Source organism: Phalacrocorax aristotelis, chromosome 2, assembly GCF_949628215.1.
Source record: "Phalacrocorax aristotelis chromosome 2, bGulAri2.1, whole genome shotgun sequence".
In the NCBI taxonomy this organism is placed as follows: Eukaryota; Metazoa; Chordata; class Aves; order Suliformes; family Phalacrocoracidae; genus Phalacrocorax; species Phalacrocorax aristotelis.
Genome location: NC_134277.1, coordinates 105,186,259 through 105,208,239, shown reverse-complemented (window position 1 = coordinate 105,208,239; position 21,981 = coordinate 105,186,259). Strand labels below are relative to the sequence as shown.

General features: G+C 44.4%; 1 protein-coding gene across 2 annotated transcripts; it reads right to left on the bottom strand.

The window, feature by feature from the left end:
* Window positions 1-11,028: 11,028 nt before the first annotated feature.
* CBLN2 (cerebellin 2 precursor) lies at window positions 11,029-18,649 on the bottom strand. 2 transcript variants are annotated; one of them, XM_075084586.1, is made up of 5 exons: window positions 18,508-18,649; window positions 17,837-17,923; window positions 16,256-16,879; window positions 14,027-14,146; window positions 11,029-13,752 (listed from the first exon to the last, which is right to left on the bottom strand). In XM_075084586.1, exons 3-5 carry the CDS (start codon window positions 16,574-16,576, stop codon window positions 13,555-13,557), a joined length of 639 nt encoding a protein of 212 aa, XP_074940687.1. In that variant the 5' UTR covers window positions 16,577-16,879; window positions 17,837-17,923; window positions 18,508-18,649; the 3' UTR covers window positions 11,029-13,554. The 2 variants fall into 2 exon arrangements, with proteins under 2 accessions (XP_074940687.1, XP_074940688.1); XM_075084587.1 differs by lacking the exons at window positions 14,027-14,146; window positions 17,837-17,923; window positions 18,508-18,649 and having other exon boundaries at window positions 16,256-16,629.
* Window positions 18,650-21,981: the final 3,332 nt, after the last annotated feature.

Here is a 21,981-nt window from a genome sequence, read left to right as displayed (position 1 = left end):
ATAACATCTCAGCTAGCAACACCATTTTACAGAAAGCAATTGAAGTAGATTATGTCGTATGCAGTGAAGGAACTATTACTTTTGCAGCTTTATGGCTACATGTTTTCCACAGCTTTAGTTTGTTCATGGATACCTCTGGAGCAAACTGACTGCACTTGTGGTTTTTGATCTCTCTTTCTACACTTTCTGAGCCAGTAGAAATAAATCTCCCCATAGTTTCAGCATTCCAAGAGAACTAGAGTCCCAATTTAAAGATGAGGATGCCCTGAAAAGCCTTTTAACACCTAAATCCCAACAGGCAGAAATTTGCATATTAGTCAAGCAACAGTTTTAATCCCAGCACTGCCATCTACTGAAGACATCATTATAATATGTTTTTCTGGACGATGCACTTTAATACTTAGACAAATTATTATCTCAGTAACTGGATTACTGGATAAATGGAGTTCCTAACCCGATAAAATCATAAGCTATGCTATACAGCCTGGCAAGATGATCAAATGACCTTAAAATATATATAAATCCAATTATAGGAATGGTGACATTTCAGCAATAGGGAACAGACAAATACCAACTCACTGTGCCTAGGCCTGCCTTGCTCCGACTGAAGGCAAATAAATCCCAGCTGAACTAAATGAGAATAGAATCAGTTACTGTTTCAAGTCAGTAAGACCAGATATTAATCAATTAATTGCTTAAAAAGACACTTGAAATTAAAAAATCAGTGTTCCAAACTCTGGAGGGATCAATGTAAATTGTAGAGGAGAATAGCCCACTGAAAAAAAATCACTTTTCCCTAAATAAGAAAATTTAAATAATAACTTTAAGAGTGAAAAAAGCTTGATCACCTATGGACAACCACACCCATGGGGTATCTGCCAGTTTCTCACAGGATTAATGCATTTTAATGACCAGATAACTCACTATATATACACTTGTTTCCTTACTCTTGCATGAAGCAGCTTTTTATGCCATTGGTGAACAGATTAGGCCACAACCTATTCATTGCATTTATCTATCAGGTTGGCTGCACCAGATGGTTTAATGATACCTGACATTTTCAAAATTTCTTCTTGAGGAAATGAGCTGCAATTTCTGGTGAAAAAGTATGGTAGGCCAGGTGCTGGCAGCAGAGGTGGGAAAGCAGCTTCCTGCTTATTTAGTGTGGGTTGAAACAACCATTCTACACAGATGAGATATTTAGCATTTTTCCTTAGCCCAACACTGTGTGTCAGAACACCAAGGGGGCTGGTGGCTCCCAAGTGCTGGAGAAATGCAAGCCTGGGGGGTCCCCACAGGGTATCAGAGCAGGTCCCGTCCCACCGCCCCAGCCAGGAGCCGGGCAGCCAGGGGGCCCTGGGGCAGCCCCAGTCCTGGGCACCGGGCACCTACCTGGGGATGGGAATGGGCCAAGGCTGGGCCAGGACATGGGCGTGCAGGTAGCCCCAGTTTGGTGGAGCCCATGGTCAGGCAGGGTCAGGCTGTGGGGAGCTGGAGATTGGCCCTTCCAGGGCACCGCTGGGGCAGAGGCTGACAGCCCTGGTGGACTGAGATGGCATCCTGGACCCTGAGCAGGGTTGGGGGAGCCTCAGCATTGAGCAGGGACAGGAAGGGCTGACAATGCCTCAGGGCCATGGCAGTGTGAGGATGGCTCCTAGTAAGCACATTCTTCCTTTGGAAGTATTTCTATTAATCATATTTATCTGATCACCAAATTCACAGACTACAACCAAAAAAGAGTTTAAGAAAAAAAAAAAGGTATGAAAGGATATTTAAAGATATGTTCTTTTACATCTCCCCACCTCAAATTTAAAACTGAAATATTCCAACTAAGTCTACACCAGATTTTTAAAAACTCAGCAAAAGTATAAACTCAAAATATGCATAATTTATTTTCCCCTTGTCTTCAATCAACTTTTGGGGGCCAGAAGGACTGCAGATATCCAGACTTTTCACTGTACATGGCCAGATCTGGACAAACTGCAGCACAGAATGACCATCTCTGGAGGAGTGGCACTCTCACAGGGAGCGTGCCCAGCAAACCAGAGGGAAACGAGAAAGGGGCAGGCTACCTGGCCCAAAATTAGTCCGATTACATCTTCTGATGGGTCAGGAAAAGAAACCCTTTCTTAGGCAGCAATGCACCCTTCACTTCCCACTGGCATTGTCAGGAGGGGATTACTCATGCTGGCTACGTTTTCAACAGTTGGTAGGACTGATGAGTCATTTGCAGAGAATGAGGGGAGCTAGCATAAATGGAAAGGTTGTTAACAAAAACAAGAGGGTACAAAAGCCCTTGAAATAAATAGAAGCAAGAAAAGAAAAATAAGGAAGTGCTTGGAATTCTGTCCAGTCGATGCACTTTTGAGACAAACATACAAAACGTTAAATCTTTCACCTTTTTTTGTGATTTTTTTTTCTAACTTGGAAACCATCTGTAAAAGCTATGACTGTCACATCAAACTGTATTTAACATCGCTATGATGCTCTTGTCTTACCAGGTATTTTCAGTATTGCATGATTTCACAGCTTCTTTCACTCTCTTTACCTTTACCGACTTCTCGCAGCAGTCTGAACAGATGCGTTACAGGCCCTGAAACCCCATTTGTTCCCTTGTTCACTCTGTAGGTTTTTTTTAACCTTTCTCTGCATTCTGTTACAAGTTTTGCCCCAAGTCTCTCATTCTGTAAACCCCCTTTTTCCACTGTTGGAAAAAAATTTTAGTCTCTGACCCTTACTCCAGTATCTCAAGACCTGTCCCATGTTTTACACCTAATTTTTCTTCCCCCATGCCCTATCTATCATTACACTAAATCATTTTCTGTACACTCAGCACCTTCCAAACAGGATCCCTGCTTTCATTTGATTCTGTTCTCTTGCCTTCCATGTTCTTCAATATTTCATTTAATTTCTTGTCTCTTCTGGCATAGGATTATTCCTTTTTCTTCACATTTGCTTAAGTTTCATGTGCTAGAAAGATACCTGATGGCACAATTACCAGTGAAGAGAGTAGATCATTGTTTCTATTGCCAGATTACCTGGTGCTGAAGCCTTCAGATACTGTCCAAATGTCACAGTGAATAATCATAAACTTTCCTCTCCTCTCACCAAGCCTCAAATAATTAGTATTGGGGATGCCAGCTCAGTATCCTTATCTCTTCACCTATTACCTGTTTCTAAGCAGATTTGGAGTGCATGCTGGATCCAGGATTTTGTAGAAATATTGCAGAGGCTCAGCCAACCCCTGGATTATAACTCCTTGCTACTTACCCATGTGAGTACCAATGACCCAGGGAAACCAGAGTGGATCAAGAGGCGGTGACCCTGAAGAGCTTGAGAAGTTAGGTGGTGTCTCCTCAATCTTTCCAGTGAAAGGGAAAGGTTCAGGTAGAAGCAAAAGTATATTGTGTGTCAATACCTGCCTGTGTGGCTCATACCCCATGCAGGGTTTTCACATCTATGACCACAGGACTCTCTCTCTCAGGAATAACAAATGGTTGCCTCCATCTGACAAAGTGGAGCAAAAGCATTTTTGCAAACAAGCTTGCCAACTGAATGATAAAGCCTTTAAACAAGATATTTCAAAGGATGAAGACCAAATCCTGAGTGAAGTGGAACAATAGAGAACAATGAATCTGGGTGACAACCCAATAAAGAAGGTTCTCACATATTCCCTAAGAAAACCGCACAACTGGGGACCTATCTGAAGTGTCTGGACATGAACTCCTCCAGCATCAGAGAAAAAAATAGAGGAATTAGAAGTTGTGGGCAGTTGCAGGTTAACAGAAGCATGGTGGGGTAGCTCACATGACTGGAGCACTGCAATGGGTGGATACAGGTTCTTTAGGAAGCACGGGTTGGGAATGGGAGGAAAAGAGATTACACTCTATATAGAAGAGCAGCTTGAATGCATGGAGCTTTGCCGTGAAAGGGTCCACAAGCCAGCTGAGAATTTATATGTCAGGATTAAAGGAAGGGTAATGAGGAAGCTGTTGTGATGGGTTTCTGCTACAGACCTCCTGGTCAAAAGGTAAAAGAAGATTCAGCCTTCTTTGGATGACTGAAAGAAATCTTCCAATCAGGAAGTAGATTAAAAATATTGATTGGGCATGGAATTAGGAAAGCTAAAATGCTGCTGCAACTGAATTTGGCAAGGAATGTGAATGGCAAAACTAAAAACCTCTGTAAGACCTCTGAAGTAGGAAGACTAGGGAATCTTGTGATGAGGCTATGGAAGGGGTTGCAGCGCTCAGAGCTTTGTTTGCCCATGTCTTTACTGATAAGATATGCCCTTTGGATTTCCAGGTCTCTGTGCCTAATGGCAGAAGAGTCTGGGAGACTAAGGTACTGCCTATGGTAGGGAAAGATTAGTTAAGGGTCAATTAAGCAAAAAATTTGTTTATACAGGAGTTCATGAGAATACATGAGATGATACATCTAATGTCAATGAGGGAGCTTGGCCAAAGTCACTTTTCAAAAACTGGGTGACCAGGAGAGGACCCTAGTTACTAGAGAATGGAAAGTGCCACATCACTCTTCAACAGTGAGAAAGATGATCTGGAACATTAGAGGCTGGTTAGCCTCCCTTCAGTTTCCTGGAAGATCATGGAGAAAATCTGCATAAGAAAGTCATTCATAGCCACATGAACAATACGAAGATGAATGGGAACAACCACAATGGTTTTACAAAGGGAAAATCGTGCCCGACCATCCTGATTGCCCTTTCTGATGACTGGCTTGGTGAGCAGGGGATGCTATTCACCTTGGCTTTACTAAAACTTTACCATGGCCTCCCATTGTAACTTTGTAGCCAAGCTAAAGAGACATGGACTGGATACACAGACTACAAGATGGATGGAAAAAAGGTTGGATTAGGAGGCTCAAAGGCAGATAGTTACTAGAGGCTTTCCTCACGGGCAAGTACTAGGGATGCTACTATTTAAGATCTTCATTAGCTACCTGGATGGCAGGGCAAAATGCATCCTCAGCAAGTCTGTGGATGAAACCAAATTTAGAGCAAATTGATATGCTAAACAACAGGGCTGCTGCTCAGTGGGACTTTGACAGACTGGGCTGACAGAAACTCATGAAGTTCAACAAAGGCAAGTAGAAAGTCCTAAACCTGGGATGAAATATCCACATGCAGCAGTATTGTCTGGGGCTGAGTGGGTAAAGCTAAGTTTTGCAGAAAAAAATATTTGAGATCCTGGGGTAACAATCTGAACAACAGTCTGTAGCGCAGCCTTGCAGCAATAAAGGTTTATTGCATAGTTGGGTGTATTAGCAAAAGTGGGGCCAGCAGATCAAGATCCTCTATATTTGGCACTTGTGACCACATCTGGAGTATCCTGCCCAGTTTTGATTTCCCAGTACAGGAAAGGCAGTGACATCGGGGAGTAAGTGCAGTAAAGGAACATAAGATGATAAATTGCCCAAGAGCCTATGGAGATTTTTCTAATACATCATTAAATATATATTATTGGGTAGTTATACATAGCTGGGAACTTATTTTCCAGCCCAGATTCTTTCACCACTTACCCTGTTTACAAGAAAGCATACACTGATTTGCAATCCTTGGTCCAGCACCAGAGTACTCTTGAGATAATGAGTCTGTACTTTGCCATGCCAATTAAATCTTGCCTGAAGTTGTCTTTCACTACATTTGGCTGCCTTGGGCATGGATAGGGTAAAGCAGTACAGCCTATATCCAACAGATATCCTGAGCCTGGCTCTTTCTAAGCATGATGTAGACACTTTAAGCCTTATGTACAGTAAATCTGACAATCAGTAGTGAGGTAAGAAAGCCCGCTGCTTATGGGTTTAACATGCTAAAGTACACTTGCAGATCAACTTTCAGTCATGTAGTTCAGACGTAACCTATGAAGTTCTGAAAAACATTAGTACACACGTAAAAAGCATGTAACAGGCAAATGCCTTAGAGAGGATCCAGATATGGAGGCAAATAAACAAGACTCTTTTTACTCCCAGTAAAAATTAGATCATGCTATGTAGTGCATGTGGGTTCCATTTTTTGTTTTCAGGAGGTAAGCTACTTCTTGACTGAGGAGAAGGGAAAATGCCAACATGTTTATCTCACTTTTTATAACATGTCCAGTGGTCTGAACTCTATTAGCTGCACTCTGATCTCTGACTGTCATAGCTCTGTAAAGATAATTTTGTAAAGTTTGCTCAGGTATAGCTTAGATATTTGTTACGCAGTGCATCATTCCATGCTTGAGTGGAATACACTGTGTAAACATATCTGTGTTGAGCCACTGTCCTTATAAATAGGTCCGTAGAATCATGAATCACATGTGCATATTTAATCCCACCTAAATTGCACATGTATTTTAATGTAATTTGATTAACTGCATCAAAGTTAGAACTCTGGGAAAGTGTTATACGTACAAATGTTTGTCACTCATAGCCATGGTTCACCCATATACATGCTTATGGGTACCCATATGCTTTTGGTATGTGTGCAAAGAATAGTTAGCAACTTTTCTGTCTCTTCAGAGAGTTTCTGCCCTTCTCTGATTCCTGCAGACCGTTCTCTCTTTCTCACAAGGTGTTCATATTAAAAGATCACTCAGGTAGTTGAAAAGCTGGTTTCTCACTTTTGTCCAATGCCCTAACTCCTATACGAAAGGGTCTGTACTTTCTAAACAGGCTGTAAAAGAAAAAAAGGAGATTCCTAGTATCCCTGTTCATAGGAATATTTTAAATGGATTTAAGAAAACTGAGAGGTGCCAAGTCCCTTGGTTATGCAAACCATGCTCTCTGAAAAAACAGACTGAATGGAATCAAAACATTTATGAGAAATCACTGATTTGTATACAGACCAATTTCCCACTTTTTTTTTTTTTTTTAATTTATTTAGATATCTATTTTTTCTTAACTAGACCAGGTTCTCCCATTTGAGAGTTCTGGCTGCAGAACGGAGGGATGACATAACTTGTGAGCAGCCAAGTAAAGCTGTCATCATTTTGCATGAACAAGGTTTCACACAGTTATGAATGAGAAGCTGAACGGAAAAGCATTACTTTAAAAAAAATAATCTTATAAAATTCCACATTAGGAGCCTTTGAAATATGAATGAAAGGGCAAGAGAGGACAGGAGAAGAAGAGTGAAAGTGTCTTAGAGAGGCCAGCGCAGTGGGAATCTGCTTTTCTCTACCGGATAGTTTTAGCACAGTCCATGTAGTATAAGAAAACAATAGAAACCATTGCAAAAAAGAAAAATGGATGCTTTCCCTACCTATGTGAAGTAATTAGGGAAGATCAGTTTTACTAGACAGTCAGGATTAAGGGACAGTTGTATCAGTTGTATCTAGAGAGATTGTAAAGTCTAATGAGGACAAATAGCCCTCCAGAATAGTTAGGACGGGGAAGAAGCCAACTATTAGAGAATCTAGCTATATCCATTTAAACTCCATCCTAAAATACTCCCAGTCATACTATTACAAAGAGGGCTGAGAAAATTCTGCTCTTGGTAACAATCAATAATTTAAGAGAACTTGAAAGATTATTTTTTAAAATAATTTCTTACATTTTTTTTTTGCACAAAAGCCTGTAGGAGCAACATAAATTCTGTGCTAGGTTATTTCTCCTAGTGAACAAATACAAAATTGGAAAACCCTTTATCCTTTATCCACTGAAGTCACTGTATTTTAGTTCTGATATGTGACAATATAATGCATGTCTATACAAAAACCAGTTACGCAACCAAAATTAAGTCAGCATATAACGATTATTGTTGCTAAACAACTTAAATATAGGGACATATTTTCTCTTTCGGTTATAATACGGATTGCAGGTTTCCCATCCAGTGTCAATAGAATGACAAATTGGACTTCGGTCGGCGATACCTCCCTGTCTGATGTTTCGAAGCAATTCCCACACAGCACTATAGGTTCACTCATCACAAAAGATTTCAACAGAACTTGAGGCAATAAAAGTATTTTATTAGTAACTCTATGCTTCACTTTAACCTAATATTATCTAAACTGCGGCAGCTCTCAGCACTGAAAAGTACACTGCCATTTGCTATTACTCTGTGTACTTTAGGATGCAAGCAAAGATAAACAGTTTTAGGTTTAGAATCACAATAAATAAAATTACAATTAATTTGTTGGGGCAATGCTTCAGAGAAAGGAAGGCCAAACTATATATGAAAACGTCAGCTCTCTGTCCACCCATTCCTAGCTAAAAATGTATGTTTTACATACATGTGTACATATATATATGTGTATGCACTTGTGTATATATTCACAGAGAAATAAAAGCATTTCAAATAAGCAGTTTCAATTAATTGAAATATATCAGGTGTAATAAGTGTTACACAATAACTACTAATTACTAATTGATGAACTTATGTTTCTGTTGAGTCATTATACCAGTACTCTGAACAAGAGTCTTTTTAACATAGCTGATCTCACATAATTATTTAAATTCTTTTTTAGATTCTATAGTAAAATTAACACTTCATTATTACAATGGAAGTAGCATCAGTCAGTAACATTAGTTTAAAAACTTAGTATTTCCCGAGTTTTGGAGCATTTGTCAATACAACTTGAATTTCTGTTGATGCAGACTATTTTTTTTAATGCAGAATTCATAACAGTACTCATTATTTGCTTCTCCATGTCTTGCTGGGCCATTATTTATATTATCTGTGGAATGTGATCTGCAGAGACCCAGCAAGTTAGGCACCTTTATTTTTCTGATGAATAGCAGAGGCGATTCACAAAATACTTTAATGTATATTACCTAGGAAGGAATGGAGTATGTTAGATATACCTGATATATGAAGTGTATTTTCATTATTACACTCAAATAGTATAAAATACAATTAGTGGTCTTTGGAATTTATTGATAATGGCTAATAAGAAAAAAGATCATGATCATGGATAAAACTGTAAACTTTACTGTTCTGAGAATGGATTTAAAACATATGTTCAAATTATATTTGTAGGATTTTTATTACATTATCGGCATTACGATTAGTGTTAAAATGCATTTAAACTGAAGAATGATTACTGTGTTAACTAAGGGCTTGCACTAATTAATGTCACTGATTTTTAAAGTAAACATAATAGTTGATCCTGACCAAAATCCAAACTACAATTCAGACCAGATACTATTGATGTTTTTCATAAACTCCTCTATAGAGGAGTGGACTTGACTGAAATAAGTAAAACAAGCAGGATTAGCCTCTTTGTTGAAATGCCAATATATTTATTTTAGTATGGAGCATTTGAATTTTGCTGATACTTGATTGTATAGGCAGCTGATCAAAAGGTTTGCCTATCATCGGCCCAGACACCTACCCTGTGTCTACCTACAGTCACAGTGGACATCAATAATTCTCAGGAGTTTATAACCTGTTAATGTGATCTGTTAACAGCTAGCCAGGAATCATAAAGCTCTGTTTGAGAGTTCTGACAGGTGAAGACAAGCCCAATAAAAGAATCTGCTCCATTAAAGAAACAGTTACTTTACAATGAACCATTATTATTTACCACCATGATTAAAAATGTTCATGACTCATCACATCAAACATGGTCCTGGAACAATTGTTCAAGACAGTGTGTGGTTCCAAATCTAGAAACTATGCTTTGCCTCAAAGACATTCCTTGGCCTTTCAACAATAAATAAAAAGAGGTGAATCGATTGTTTTTCTTTAGTTATGTATAACTGTTTACTGGACTTTAGCTGATAAGTCATTACCCGTGAAAATTATGAACTATATTAGTGATGCTGATTTTTGAGTGCTTGTTAACACTAGAAAATTATCCTGGATTGAAGCAGACTATAAATTGTAACAGTTATATTTAAACAATGCTACCTGGGACCCTGTCTATTCCAGAAATGAATGTCACATTACAAGGGCATTAGATAACCTTCAGCTATTTCTGAATAACTCCATGAGTAAACAAGCCCTTTTAGCCTATCTTCTGCTTTGACAGATTGTCCAAGATACAGATTTGGTCAATAAAAACAAAATGTTCTTTTTCAAAGTTAAAAAAGTCACATCCAACAAACACAATGTAACTCCTAAAAAACTCCCTGGTTTCATGTCCGTGTCTCTTTCATCCTCCCACCCAAAATATACAGATCCAGCTTGCAGAATGCTGACCAGTAATGAGAGACACTGCACATCCATCACACCCACTGCCTCAGGGGGAGGTAAGAGCATGTAGGTTTTTGCAAGACCGTGTTCAAACTATGGATAAAAACCTCAAAAACCTGGAGGAAGGCAACAAAGTACATGACGACTATCTATCATTCCCAATACAGGTCCCCATTGCTACCCTGCCAAACGTGTGCTGAAGAAACACTGAAACAGTGGTTCCCAAAAACACCCAGGTGAAGATTGTTCCCTGGAAGGGAAACAGGCAAACAGTCAGCGTTTTCATAGGAATATCTTATGATCGTGTTACACAGCAGCTATGAGAAAATTTGAAAGTTGTTGGAAGGAATATTGTGCTATTACTCCCACAGGAACAAGAGCCATTATTGTGCCACTGGCCCGCTTCACTACCATATGTGTTTTACACTTACTAACCTTCACGGTGCCCCTCAACGTTGAATTTACACCAACTCTGAATGATACCCGATCAATTTATTGATACAAGTTACTTTACATAAGCCTGCTCTTAATCTGCTGGGAGGCTCCTTTAAGTGGTCTCACATAATAGTTCTTGTTGCATGCTACAGTGCTGCTGCTGTACATTTTCCCCCTCTAAAATAAGATATATCATGGTATCCACACCTTATATGTATATCAAGTATATATGTCTACTGTTTCCAGTGACAAGTAGATTGCACCTTCTGAGACTCAGATAAAAAATTAAGTAAAAAGGGAACAGGGATAAATATTGCAAAGATCACTAAAAAAATGCACCATGATGGTAATTAGTGTACAATAAGAATTTTCTGACCATTTTCCATTTAACTGTTTCTATAACAGTTCTAACTCTACAGCTTAGCATGAAGGACACACAAGTAGAAGAGGGAAAAAGGCAGTGTATTAAAGACCTCCTTTAATTTCAGAAGAAGATTGGTTATCATATACACATATTTAGCTTTATAAAATAAGCATGGTCAAAATCACTGAACTTGAATACATGAAGTGGGATAGTCAGATTCTGCAGCTTCAGTGGCTTAAGAAAGTTCCAAGAATACATCCAAGGAAAGCCTTGTCATTGGCCTCATTTGGCTTAGAAGAGAGCGAAAACTAAGATGTCATTGCCTTATTCAAGCCAGATGAACTGAGATAAATGGGAGACTGAAAGTTATTATGGTAGGCAAAATTTCAAAATAAGACTGAGGAAACATAACAAAAACTGAAAACTTGGGACCTTGAACCCACCTCGGTGCCTATTTCCTTGAGAAACATGATCAAGTTTTAAACACAAAGATTTAGATTTAAAAGTATTTGCATTATCTACCATTAAGACAACTGTTTTCCTAACTACTTTGTGTTACAATAGAAAAAGGTTGCTGCTGACTCAGGTTTTATTTCATGTATTTAAACATAGCCCTGTGATATTTTGCAGTTAAAAACATTGCAGTTACGCCAATGCACAGGGAGGAATTAGAAAATGCAACCCATTAAAAAACAAACCTGAAACCCAATCAGTAACCGGCAGAGTGAAACACCAAGGCAAAAACCAGCATCAATGGTGAAAATACACGAAAATATTAAATATTAAATTGGCTTATGTTTTAGCCATCTGAGGTATCATAAGCAACACAGATAGGTGTTTTTTTTAAGAATATATGACTTTAATTGACTTTGTCCCTTTAATGATAAATTTACAATGAGAATGACATGTCCACCGTTACTCTGAAATACAACGTAGCTACCACCGATTTGCTGCAAATGACTTTGCATTATATTTGTTTGTGGCAGAGGAGTAAATTTGACAAAAATAAATTCTTATACACACCCACTCTTGTGGGATTAATAGCAAGATGAAATATTTCAAATTAAATAAATGAAGATAAAAGTAATATAAAATAATATAAACATTCCTCCTAGATCTCCTCAAGCAAGACGTTCCTCAGCACACTAATACACCAGCCTTCATAAAAAAAGTGAAGAAGCAAGATCTGTTTATTGAGAATGATGCAAAAGGATGCAACTGACATTGGCCTGATGCTCTACCTCTCGGTGATTGGGGTAATAACTTTTCCTAACCTCCAATATCGATGTCAGTCCACCCCCAGAACTCTGAGGCCATTGGTACTGGGAAAAGCACACACGGCTAGTAAGTGCACAGCACCGGTGCAACTTCTGACGCATTTGCTGATCCTCTGAGGTCCCTCTCCCAAAGGCTGTCAAAGATGCTAGTGGCAAATCCTCCAATACTTGCCACTGAGAGGTCAAGTGGAGATGGTTTTATTTAATTTGGAAGAGTTTGCTCTGCCATCTCTCCGTGCTCCCACAATGTGTACTCAAGCATTAGTGGACAAATACATCAAATAAATATCAGATAAAAGCACCCAAAATACGCTCGGTAATGCAAAGAAAGGATATATTTTAGAGTATGGTCAGAGAAGATATTCAAAGCCTCCATTGTTGCTTCTAGAAATGTCAGGACAATTCAGAAATGTCAGTTCCTTTACCAGTTTCCAGATTGTAATTGAAGGATCATGTAGCTCTCTCGCTCTTATTCTCTCTTTCTCTCTCTCTAAATAGGTCTATAAAGATCAGCTGGAAAGTGCAGACGGAATTGTTCACTGGTTAGCTTTACTTAGAGCTACAGGGTACATATGTGCTTTGTTTTGTCTTATTGATCAATCTAGCTTACATTTTTAGCACACACAAACAAAAATCAGGAAAAAGAAAAAGTCGATGAAAAACACGAACAACACAAAACAAATAAGGTTCCAATCGTGCAAATTTCGCTTCACTGGATAAAGCACTTCTTGACACAGTAATGTCCAGAATCCCCCTCCCCCGGAAAAATACAGGACTGAGACTGAAGCCATTCTTTTTTTTTTTCCCCCCTTTTTTTTTTTTTCTTTTTTTTTTTTTTTCTTTTTTTCCTTAAGGCTATACAACACAAAGAAATAAAGCATGGAAAGAACACCTCATTGGGCTGAACACTTCATTCTTCCGGCTCTGGATCGAGCCTTTGACAAAGCGATTGTGTGGTCCGAGTTATTTGTCTCATTGGGACAACAACAAGAGAAAGAAAAAGAGGGAAAAATGAAAGAGAGGAAAAAAATAAAAAAGAATAAGAAAGTCAATGATCCCAACAATAAAATCCGAAATTGACTTTACAATCACAGGTACAAATTGCTCAGGTCGATAATTTCATTTCTCCTAAAGATCACTGTCGTCTAAAACTAATTAGAGGAGCAGGTTCCCGAGGAATTGTCAATATTCAAAGCAAATGTTGGAGCTTAGAAGGTTATCATTCTTCTACTGTGACAGTCTGATGGGGTGACTGGAAATATTGTCATGTGCTGCCAAGTTCAGGGTGTCGTTAACGATTGAATCCTTGCTCTGGCTCATGGATCTGTCTCCTATTTGGCCTTCTTTTATAGTGGAAAGACTAAGAAGCCGGAAAAGGTTGAATATTTCCACCCTCCCATGAGGTTGCCCCTTTCCAGTTTGAGATGCACTTTGTCTTCTCTTTCCATGTGGAGCAAGACCCCATTGCTGGCTGCTTCTCTGGTGACGTCCTGATCCCCTGCAAAAGCTGAAATCACTGGGTAGCCGTTTTGCATTAAACTTACCTAAAAAGTGCAAAGAGAGAGAATCTGAGTTTTCTCAACACTCTCAATGATTTTCTTGCCCTGTCCACATCACGAAACTTTTGTGCAGCTTAGAAAAAAAGTTGAATTAACCTAAGGCAACGCGTGATTTCTGTCATGCATACGGACCCCTTTAACTAAAATAACATACAGTCTCGTTCTTCATTTGCTGGTTTTGTAAATGCAACTCAGTGTCTAGAAATGAGCATTTAAAAAAAAAAAAACCAGACAGCATCTTCTTTAGTTCACAACCCACCTGGATGGTTTGTCTGTTATAGACCTTGACCACGTGGAAACTGAAACTATATATCCCTTTTCTCGGTGCTACAAATATACTGGAAGCAAGATCAAAATGGTTGCCAATATTAACTAATACCTGGAAAGTAAACAAACAAACAAAACAAAACAAAACGGGAGAGAGAGAGAGAAAGAGAGAAATCAGGCCTCACCTTAGAAAAGCGCCAGTAAAAATCTGACATGAGCTCTATGACCAATATAAAGCCTTGTCGAAATGGCATTTGCAGCACAATTAAAAGTGCACTGCAGGGGAAAGGAGCCAAGTTAGAGGCATTTAAAAAGCATCACAGTTCATAAAACAATTTAGTTACACAAAACTGATCTCCAAAGCCTGTTAGATGAAGTGCAAATATCCACACTGCACTGTCAATAAAGCAAAGGTGGCAGAAGACAGGAGGGAGGTGGAGGGAAGGGAAAGAAGCGAGGAAAAAAAACCCCAAAATTCATCAACTCATAATGCAAATACATGTCTTTTAGCTAGCGCTACTGAAATCAGACCTGCCGTCGAGTTTAATAGGGTATAGAACTAAAATGGTGCTGCAGAGAGGGGCAAAGGAGAGAGGACGCTCAGCAACAGCAGCACCTGCCAGCTCATGCCTCTCTGTCCCCCTGGAGGGCTGTGCCGCCTGGCCCGCATCCTCCTGAGGTGGCTGGGGTGGGCCTGCTCCTCCTCCCCGACAGCAGCCTTAATTTGTCATATATTTAGGTGTCTTTTGAAACAAAGAAAAAAGAAAAAGAGTTGAGCCTTCCGACAGATATGCAAAACCTCCCTGGGAAGCAGTGGTCGCATCCTGCCCCCGCGGAGGCTGGCGGTGCGGAGCACCGGCTCATCCTCTCGCTCCCTTTCCAGGCTCCAGGGACGGGCAGCCTGATTCGGCTCAAAAGGCAAGGGCAAGGAGGGGAGAAAAACCCGCGGGACCGTGGCGATCCCGTGTGACGAGCGGGTGAGCCCGAGCCGGCTGCTCTGCCGTGCCTGGCCCCAGGGCGCCCCAGCCACGCTCGGCTTTGCGGGCTACAGCCTCTGTGTCTGTTAAGAAAAAGAGAAAGCGGGAGGAAAGAAAAACGAAAACAAAACCCCCCAAATCCCGAGCCTTTCCTCCCAAATAGCCAAATCCTATTGTTTCCAAGAAAGAGGGGGGCAAAAAGAATCCATTACTGTGGAAGCACGAGGAAGAAATGCCTTCAAACTCCTGAGAACGGAGCATTGCCGAGTAGAGGGGTCTAAAACACACTATACATGAAACAAGCTCTTTTTTTTTTTCCCTCTATACTCATCTGGCTTTATGAGGTCTTGCACGCGAGGAATACCTGTGCAAACCCATTAGGAAGGACAGGTAGACAGATGAATGACAGAAGGACAGACAGATTAAAAAAAAAAAACAACCCAAAGAAAATAGTTTTCGTGTGCTAATTTTGGCTGACTCTACAACACTACTTCAGGAGTCAGAGGCGGTAGGAAAAAAAAAAATTTCATCGCAAAAAGCAAGCGAGCGGATGGGGCATGGGCTCCGGGAGGCGAGCACCGCGGCGGGGAAGGGGCAGCTCGACCCGGGCGTGCCGTCCACCGTGCGGGACAACACCGCTCCGCTATAACCCACCGGGGACATCGCTCGCCTCGTCTGGTAAGGCGGGAAACACCCTCTTGCTCCTCAGCCATCCCTCCCCCCCTGAGAGATGCTGTAACACTGCCAAATGCGCACGGAACAGGCAGATCCGGCGACTCCCCACTGGTAAATCTCTGTCCGTCCCCTCGCCTTGTAAACCAGCATTGCCGAAAAAGCAGCGAAGGAGGGATGCGCACCCTTCCCCCCAGGTCGTCCCTGACTGCCCGGGGCAATCCTCGGCCGCAAGGCGCCTCCCGCAAGCGCCCGAGGCACGAAGTCACACGTTAGAGCCCTCTCCGTACCCGCGATGGGACCGGCCAAGAAGTCAGCGTGCCCCCCTCCCACCCCGCCACCACCCCAGGAAAGCCCTGCAGCCACCTAACAGAACTTCCCAAACTCTTTCTGGGGAGTTGAGCCGTAAAATTGCTGTTGAGCGTGTGGGTCAGGACTGAAAGATGGAAAGGGAGCAAGAACGAAAACGCGCGCGCGGTCACGGGGGGCGAGGGGCGGGGATGCCGGCGCAGGGAGGCGAGGGGCCGGCGCGGGGGTGGGGGGCAGCGAAGGCAAAGCAGGCGGCGGCTGACCTGGTCGAAGTAGATGGTCATGGTGCGGTTGCTCATCTCGGAGGGCTCGTGGTTGGTGCTGCGCGTGGCCGAGAAGGCCACCTTGGCGCTGCCCGAGCGCACCGAGATCCCCAGGGAGGAGGTGATGGCGCCGTCGGCCGAGGGGCTGGAGTCGCACACCACCAGGCACTTCCCCTCCAGGACGATGGGCTCCGTGTCGTTCTGCGCCCGCACCGGGCACCCGGCGGGCAGCAGCAGCAGCAGCAGCGGCAGCGCCGCCGCCAGGCAGCAGCAGCAGCCGCCCGCCGGCTCCGGCAGCGCCCCCCGCCGCCGCCGCCCCATGCCCAGCGCCGGACCGACGCCGCCGCCGCCGCTCCGGCTCGCCGCCGCCGTGCGGGCGCCCCGCGCCGCCGCCGCCGCCGCGGGCGGGCGGCCGCGGGGAGGCGGAGGGGGCTGCGCTGCTGCCGCCGCGGCGCCCTCCGGCCAGCGCTCTGCGGGACGGCGGCTGGGCAGCGGCGGCTGGGGCCGCGCCTTCCTCCCCTTCTCCTCCTCCGCCGCCTCCTCCTCCGCCTCCTCCTCCTCCTCTTCCTCCTCCTCCGCGCGGGGCGAAGGAGCCTCCTCAGACGGCGGGCGGCGCGCAGCAGCCTGGCAAGGGCAAAGACGGCGCTGAAGCAGAGCAGCGAGCGGGCAGGAGCCGGGCTCCACGCCGCCCGGCAGCACCCCTCCACCCCCGGGCTTCCCCCTCCCCGCCCCGGGGTTCCCCCTCCCCGCCACGGGCGCCCCAGCCGGCACATCAGGTCTGGCAGGGACCTCGTTGCCCGCCGTCCCCTCGCCTCTCCTCTTTCTCCCGTCCCCCGGCGGGGGGTCCCGCAGCCCCAGCTCTGCTTGGAGGCGGGAGGGGGGGAAGCGGGGCAGATTTCATCCCCGAACTCACGGTGGAGTGCCCTGTGGGCGCCTCGGCAGTCCTTTTCCACCCCCGTCAAGCCGACGCGGGCTACAAAACCCGGCTAGTTCCCACTTTTTACATTCGCGAGTCGGGTTTATGTCGGTATCCTAGGACCCCAGCCACTCCAGAAAGAGATTTTCTTATTCCTGTTGTTGTTAATGCCCCTTCTCCCCCTCGCCGGGGCTGCCCCGCTGTCCCTACGGTTCGTGGGTGGCCGGGGCGCCCCGGAGCCCGCGCCCCTGCTGCGGCACCGCCCCGGCCGGGCTCTGGGAGCCGCCACCGCCCTCCTCCCCGCTGGGGGGCTGCTGCCCTCGCACTCCCAGTCCCCCAGGCTAGGCTACCCCCGCTGCTGCCAGTCCCGGCGGCTCCCTAAACTCTTGGAAACGAGGTGGCCAGCTCGGACACTGCCCGGCTCCCACCCCGGCATGCACACACATGGCAGGACGCAAAATATCACCCGGCGCCTCCCTGGGAAGTTGCGTCTCAGTTTTCGCCGCTCACCAAAACACACCGCGATCTCGCTGCTGGGAAATCCCTGCTACGCTTACCCCGAGGCATCTCTCCCGCTGCCCTAACCCCGCATCCTGTTCTTTTTATCATTTAAAATCGTATTTTGCAAAAGGAACAGCCGGCGGGGAGGGGAGCGGCTTTTTTACCTGGGAGGTCCATGACTGGAGAGGAGGGCTGGCTAGGTAGCTCGTCCGTGAACTTGTATTGCTTAGAGAAAATGAGCCGAGATTGCGCTGGCAGAAAGAAAAGGAAACAGGAGTCGTCTCTTTCTCTCCCGCCCATTGCCAATAATCCCCCCCCCACCCCCACCCCCAGCCGCTACCACCACCACCCCGCTTCCTCCCTCCTCCCCTCTTCACGCACACACACACTCGCACCCGGCAGGGATTCAGACACCGGGAGCGGAGCGTGGCCCGCCCCCCACCTCCCCTCCGCGCCAGGCACCCCTCGGCCGGCCCCGCACCCCGCCACAACCGCGGGCAGCCGCGACGGGGCGCGGGGCACCCACCGGGACGGCCTCTCCGGGGCGCCCCGCCGCAGGGTGTCACTGCCGGCAGGGAAAAGCCGCGCACCCCCTTGCCCGCGCCCCCCCCCCCCCCCCTTTTCTACTTAAACCCGTCGGGCTGAACCGCCCCTGCACAAACACGCCACCGACACGTTAGCGGTTACGGGCCACTGCTGCGGCCGAACCACGCGGCGTCGCGAACGGGAACCTATTTGGAATTCATAGACTTTAATAATGATAAGAAAGAAATTGCAATCGCCAAAAAAGACACGTTGTTTGGGGCACTCCAGGCAGCAAGGCTGCGCACCGCACCCCGAAAGGCCGCGTTCCCGTGCCCGCACCCCCGCACGCAGCGCTCGCCGGCGGCTTCTCCTTCAGTAAATCGTTTCTTCCCGGGGGGGCGGCTTCTCTCCCGCACCCGCTCCCGGGCCCGCTCCTGCTCCCGCACCGGGACCCGGGACACTACCCGCACCCCGCTGCCCCCGCCTGCTCCCGCCCCGGGACCCGCCCCCTCCCCTTCGCACCCGCTCCCGGCCCGCGCCCCCCTCCCCGACCCCCCTTCCCGCCTGCTCCCGGCCCAGGACCTGCTCCCCGCCCCGCCCCGCCCGACCCCGGCCCACTCCCGCTCCCCGGCCCGCGCGCGGCCCCGCCCACGGCCCCGCGCCAAGAGCAGGCGCGGGGCGCCACCTGGCGGCGGAGTGGGGCGGCGCGCCCTCGGCGGGGCGGGCCGGGCTGGAGCGCGGAGCCGCCGGCGGGTGACAGGGAGGGAGGGTCGCACCCGGCGGGGGCGAGAGGGAAAAATCCCAAAAGGCAGAGCGTCAGGATGAGGAACTGAGTGCCCCCCCACCCCCCCCCCAGCCCCCACCCCGTTGCCTGCGGGGTCCGGGCGAGCTGGGCTCGCGGGTCCCTCCTGCCTTACGGAGCGATAATGATGATGTATGTCACAGTCAAGGTTATTATCACGTATTAGTGGCTGCAAATGTTCTGTCCGTCTCAGCTCGTGTGGCTGCTGCTGAGAGGTTAGCAGCAATGCGAGGGGAGGTAAGGCGAAGCTCTGGCAATGGAGTTTTGTGAAAAAGAGTTGCATTTCAATGCATTTCTCGCTGTTGCAAATTGGTTTTCTGGCTGCATGTGGCATTTTCCTAGAGATCCTGATACTCAGACTTCATCATCTGAAAGGAACATGTCAGAAAACTGCATATAAATCTAAACGGTAGCTCCTGATATGGGGAAAAATTTACAGGTGTATCTTAATAGTAAAATTATGATCTCATCTATAAATGAACGCTCCTCTGTTTCAGTCTTCTGCTTTAAGCACAAGTAAGGAACCCCTGCGGGTGCCTGCCTGATGATCTGCACCGAGAAATTAATCATGCCCTGAAATCACAGCTAAGCAGTGTGCAGGGAATTCCTAACCTATAGCTCCTTATTTCAAATGAGAATTTTATACTAAGCCTGAAATACTTGTGTTTAATGGTCTTTTTCCTGAGTTCAAGCATGGAGAGATGAGAGCAGAAAGCTGAATAGTGTAGTGCATTAAAGGTATCAGAAATCAGAGCAGGAGCCAGTCTGTGCCTGTAAGGCAGTCTGGAAGACAGTGAAAAGGACCACAGAAATTCCTCCAGAAGACCTCAACACTCAGTCTTGCATGGTCTGGTACAAAGGGGAGCTGCTATAATTTCTTTTTAGATCAGACTGCTCACTGATTATGACTCTGTTGTATGAACAAAGAATGAAAGAAGAGCCAAAAGATTTGTTTCTTGTTTTACATGACTTACAACGTTAGGCCTAGTGGTGAGGGAGCACTTCTGCCTGTTACTTTCAAGAAAGATGAGCATAAAAACTAAAGGGAACTGAAAAGCCCTTAAATCCAATGTGCATCCACAGAAAAACAGACTAAATCTTGCCTTTCTTTTAATACAAGGAATGAATCCCACATGTATAAAAACACCCTTCTCCTTAGACAGAGAACTATCAGTACAAATCAGTACATCATGAATGGAAAGGGAGAATAACAAAATAAGAAACTTTATTTCTAATAAAATATCTAATTATATGACCTTTACAGTGTTTATTAGAATACAGTTCCATGTATTACTTCTCATTAAATACTGTGCTTAATGGGATAAACCTGCAGCCTTCATGGAGTTATGTAGCTGGCAGAATTATTTCTATATCTTTCCTTTTTCTTTTTTTCTTTTTTTTTTTTTTGTCAGTGGCAAGGCTGAAAATACAGATTTTGAAATTATTAACATAAGGAAATGCAGTTAATTCAGTTCTGGAGTGACTTCAGAAAGTGTAGCTTCTAAAGTAAATAAGCAGATAAGGTATTTGCAGTCCTCTCCTGAGCTTGAAGTTAGTTGCAGTTGGGAAAGAGTAGTATGTAATCAATCTTTTCATCAAGCATTCTTCATCACTTTCCCAAGACTGTTAGGAATACAAACCTACCAGAGACATGTTGAACTTGATGATGTGGGAGTTCTATGAGAAATGAAACTGCTCATTTCTTTGGAGCCTTCCCTAAGCACTCACCTTGAACTCATTTAAGCCAACAGCTTCAAGGGGAAAAGCTTTTTGTCTCATCTACTAAATCAAGTTATCAACAGAAAGGTATTTTGATCAGCAGCTCCCAAATGTTTCCCATACATTATTTACATTAATGCCTAACAAAATGGGGCACTTCTTTCCAAAAGAAAAAACTTACATATCTGTTCCTGAAATTATTTTACAGATATTTGCATTTATTATCTGTATGCTACATATACAAACAGAGCGAAAGAAGAAATGTCTTCTTTTTGTCTACCCCTAGTATTAGGACAAGTATATGACTGGGACACAAAAACCCTTCCATGATCAGCCAAGGTGCAGAATACTGAGTCCTCATTTATTAAATAGGTTACTATTTAAATTGCTAAACAGAGCCTTCACTGATTATGTGACGTCTGAAAAACAATTTTACTGTAAATTGTAAACAAATGGGATTTAATAAATCTGATTCTTTTTTGTCTACAAGCATACCTTTGAAATTTAATCTGCTGGTAGAGGAAGTGTAGTCTTCTGTACCTACCCAGTGATGACCTCTGTATTAACCACAAGTTGTGGTTAAATCAACTGAGGTATATCCACCCTCTGCATGAGCAGCCTGTGTTAAATTTGACCATCAGTGTGACTAAAAGAATGTAAATTCAAATCACTAGCTCATTGTCTATCCTACAGGGGCACCAGGGCAGATTACCTTATAGCTACCAGCTATGGTAAAGAATATATAACTGTTGACAACAGGACAACATTCTCGACATACGTACATGACACAGAAATAAATTAGAGTTCATTCACAGAGACACTAACATTTCTTTTCTAGCTCCTGAGTCTTACTGCTTCACACATCAACCATGGCAGTTGTATTTTCTCCTGCAAAAGAAGACTCATCATGAGTGTTTCTGAAGTGTCAGTTCTCAATTTCAAAGGGCCTCCCCTCATAGGGAGGTCAGGACTAGAGATGAAAGATTTTGCATGACCCACCTTCATATGCAATATCATGTCTGATGTAATTTCAGAAATACTTGCATGAGATTTTACACATTGAAAAAAGGTGTAATTCCTCAAGAACATTTTATTTGTTCTTGTAAAAATATTAAAATCACCCAAGACAGCAGTCTGTTTTGGAACATAAAACTTTCTTTTCTTCATAAAATATCTTTAATTTCTAATGATTTATTAAGTAAATAATGAAATCATGATACAACAAAAAAGAATAAGGCATTAAGATAATCTTTTGTTACAAGA

Bases quoted from the DNA above. Each gene is read 5' to 3' on its own strand.
- CBLN2 (XM_075084586.1), bottom strand. From the start codon at position 16,576: ATGGGGCGGCGGCGGCGGGGGGCGCTGCCGGAGCCGGCGGGCGGCTGC. The intron at 14,147-16,255 runs GTCAGCCGCCGC...TTTACTTTCCAG, and splicing joins TGACCATCTACTTCGACCAG to GTATTAGTTAATATTGGCAA. The intron at 13,753-14,026 runs GTGGGTTGTGAA...TGCACTTTTTAG, and splicing joins ATAACAGACAAACCATCCAG to GTAAGTTTAATGCAAAACGG.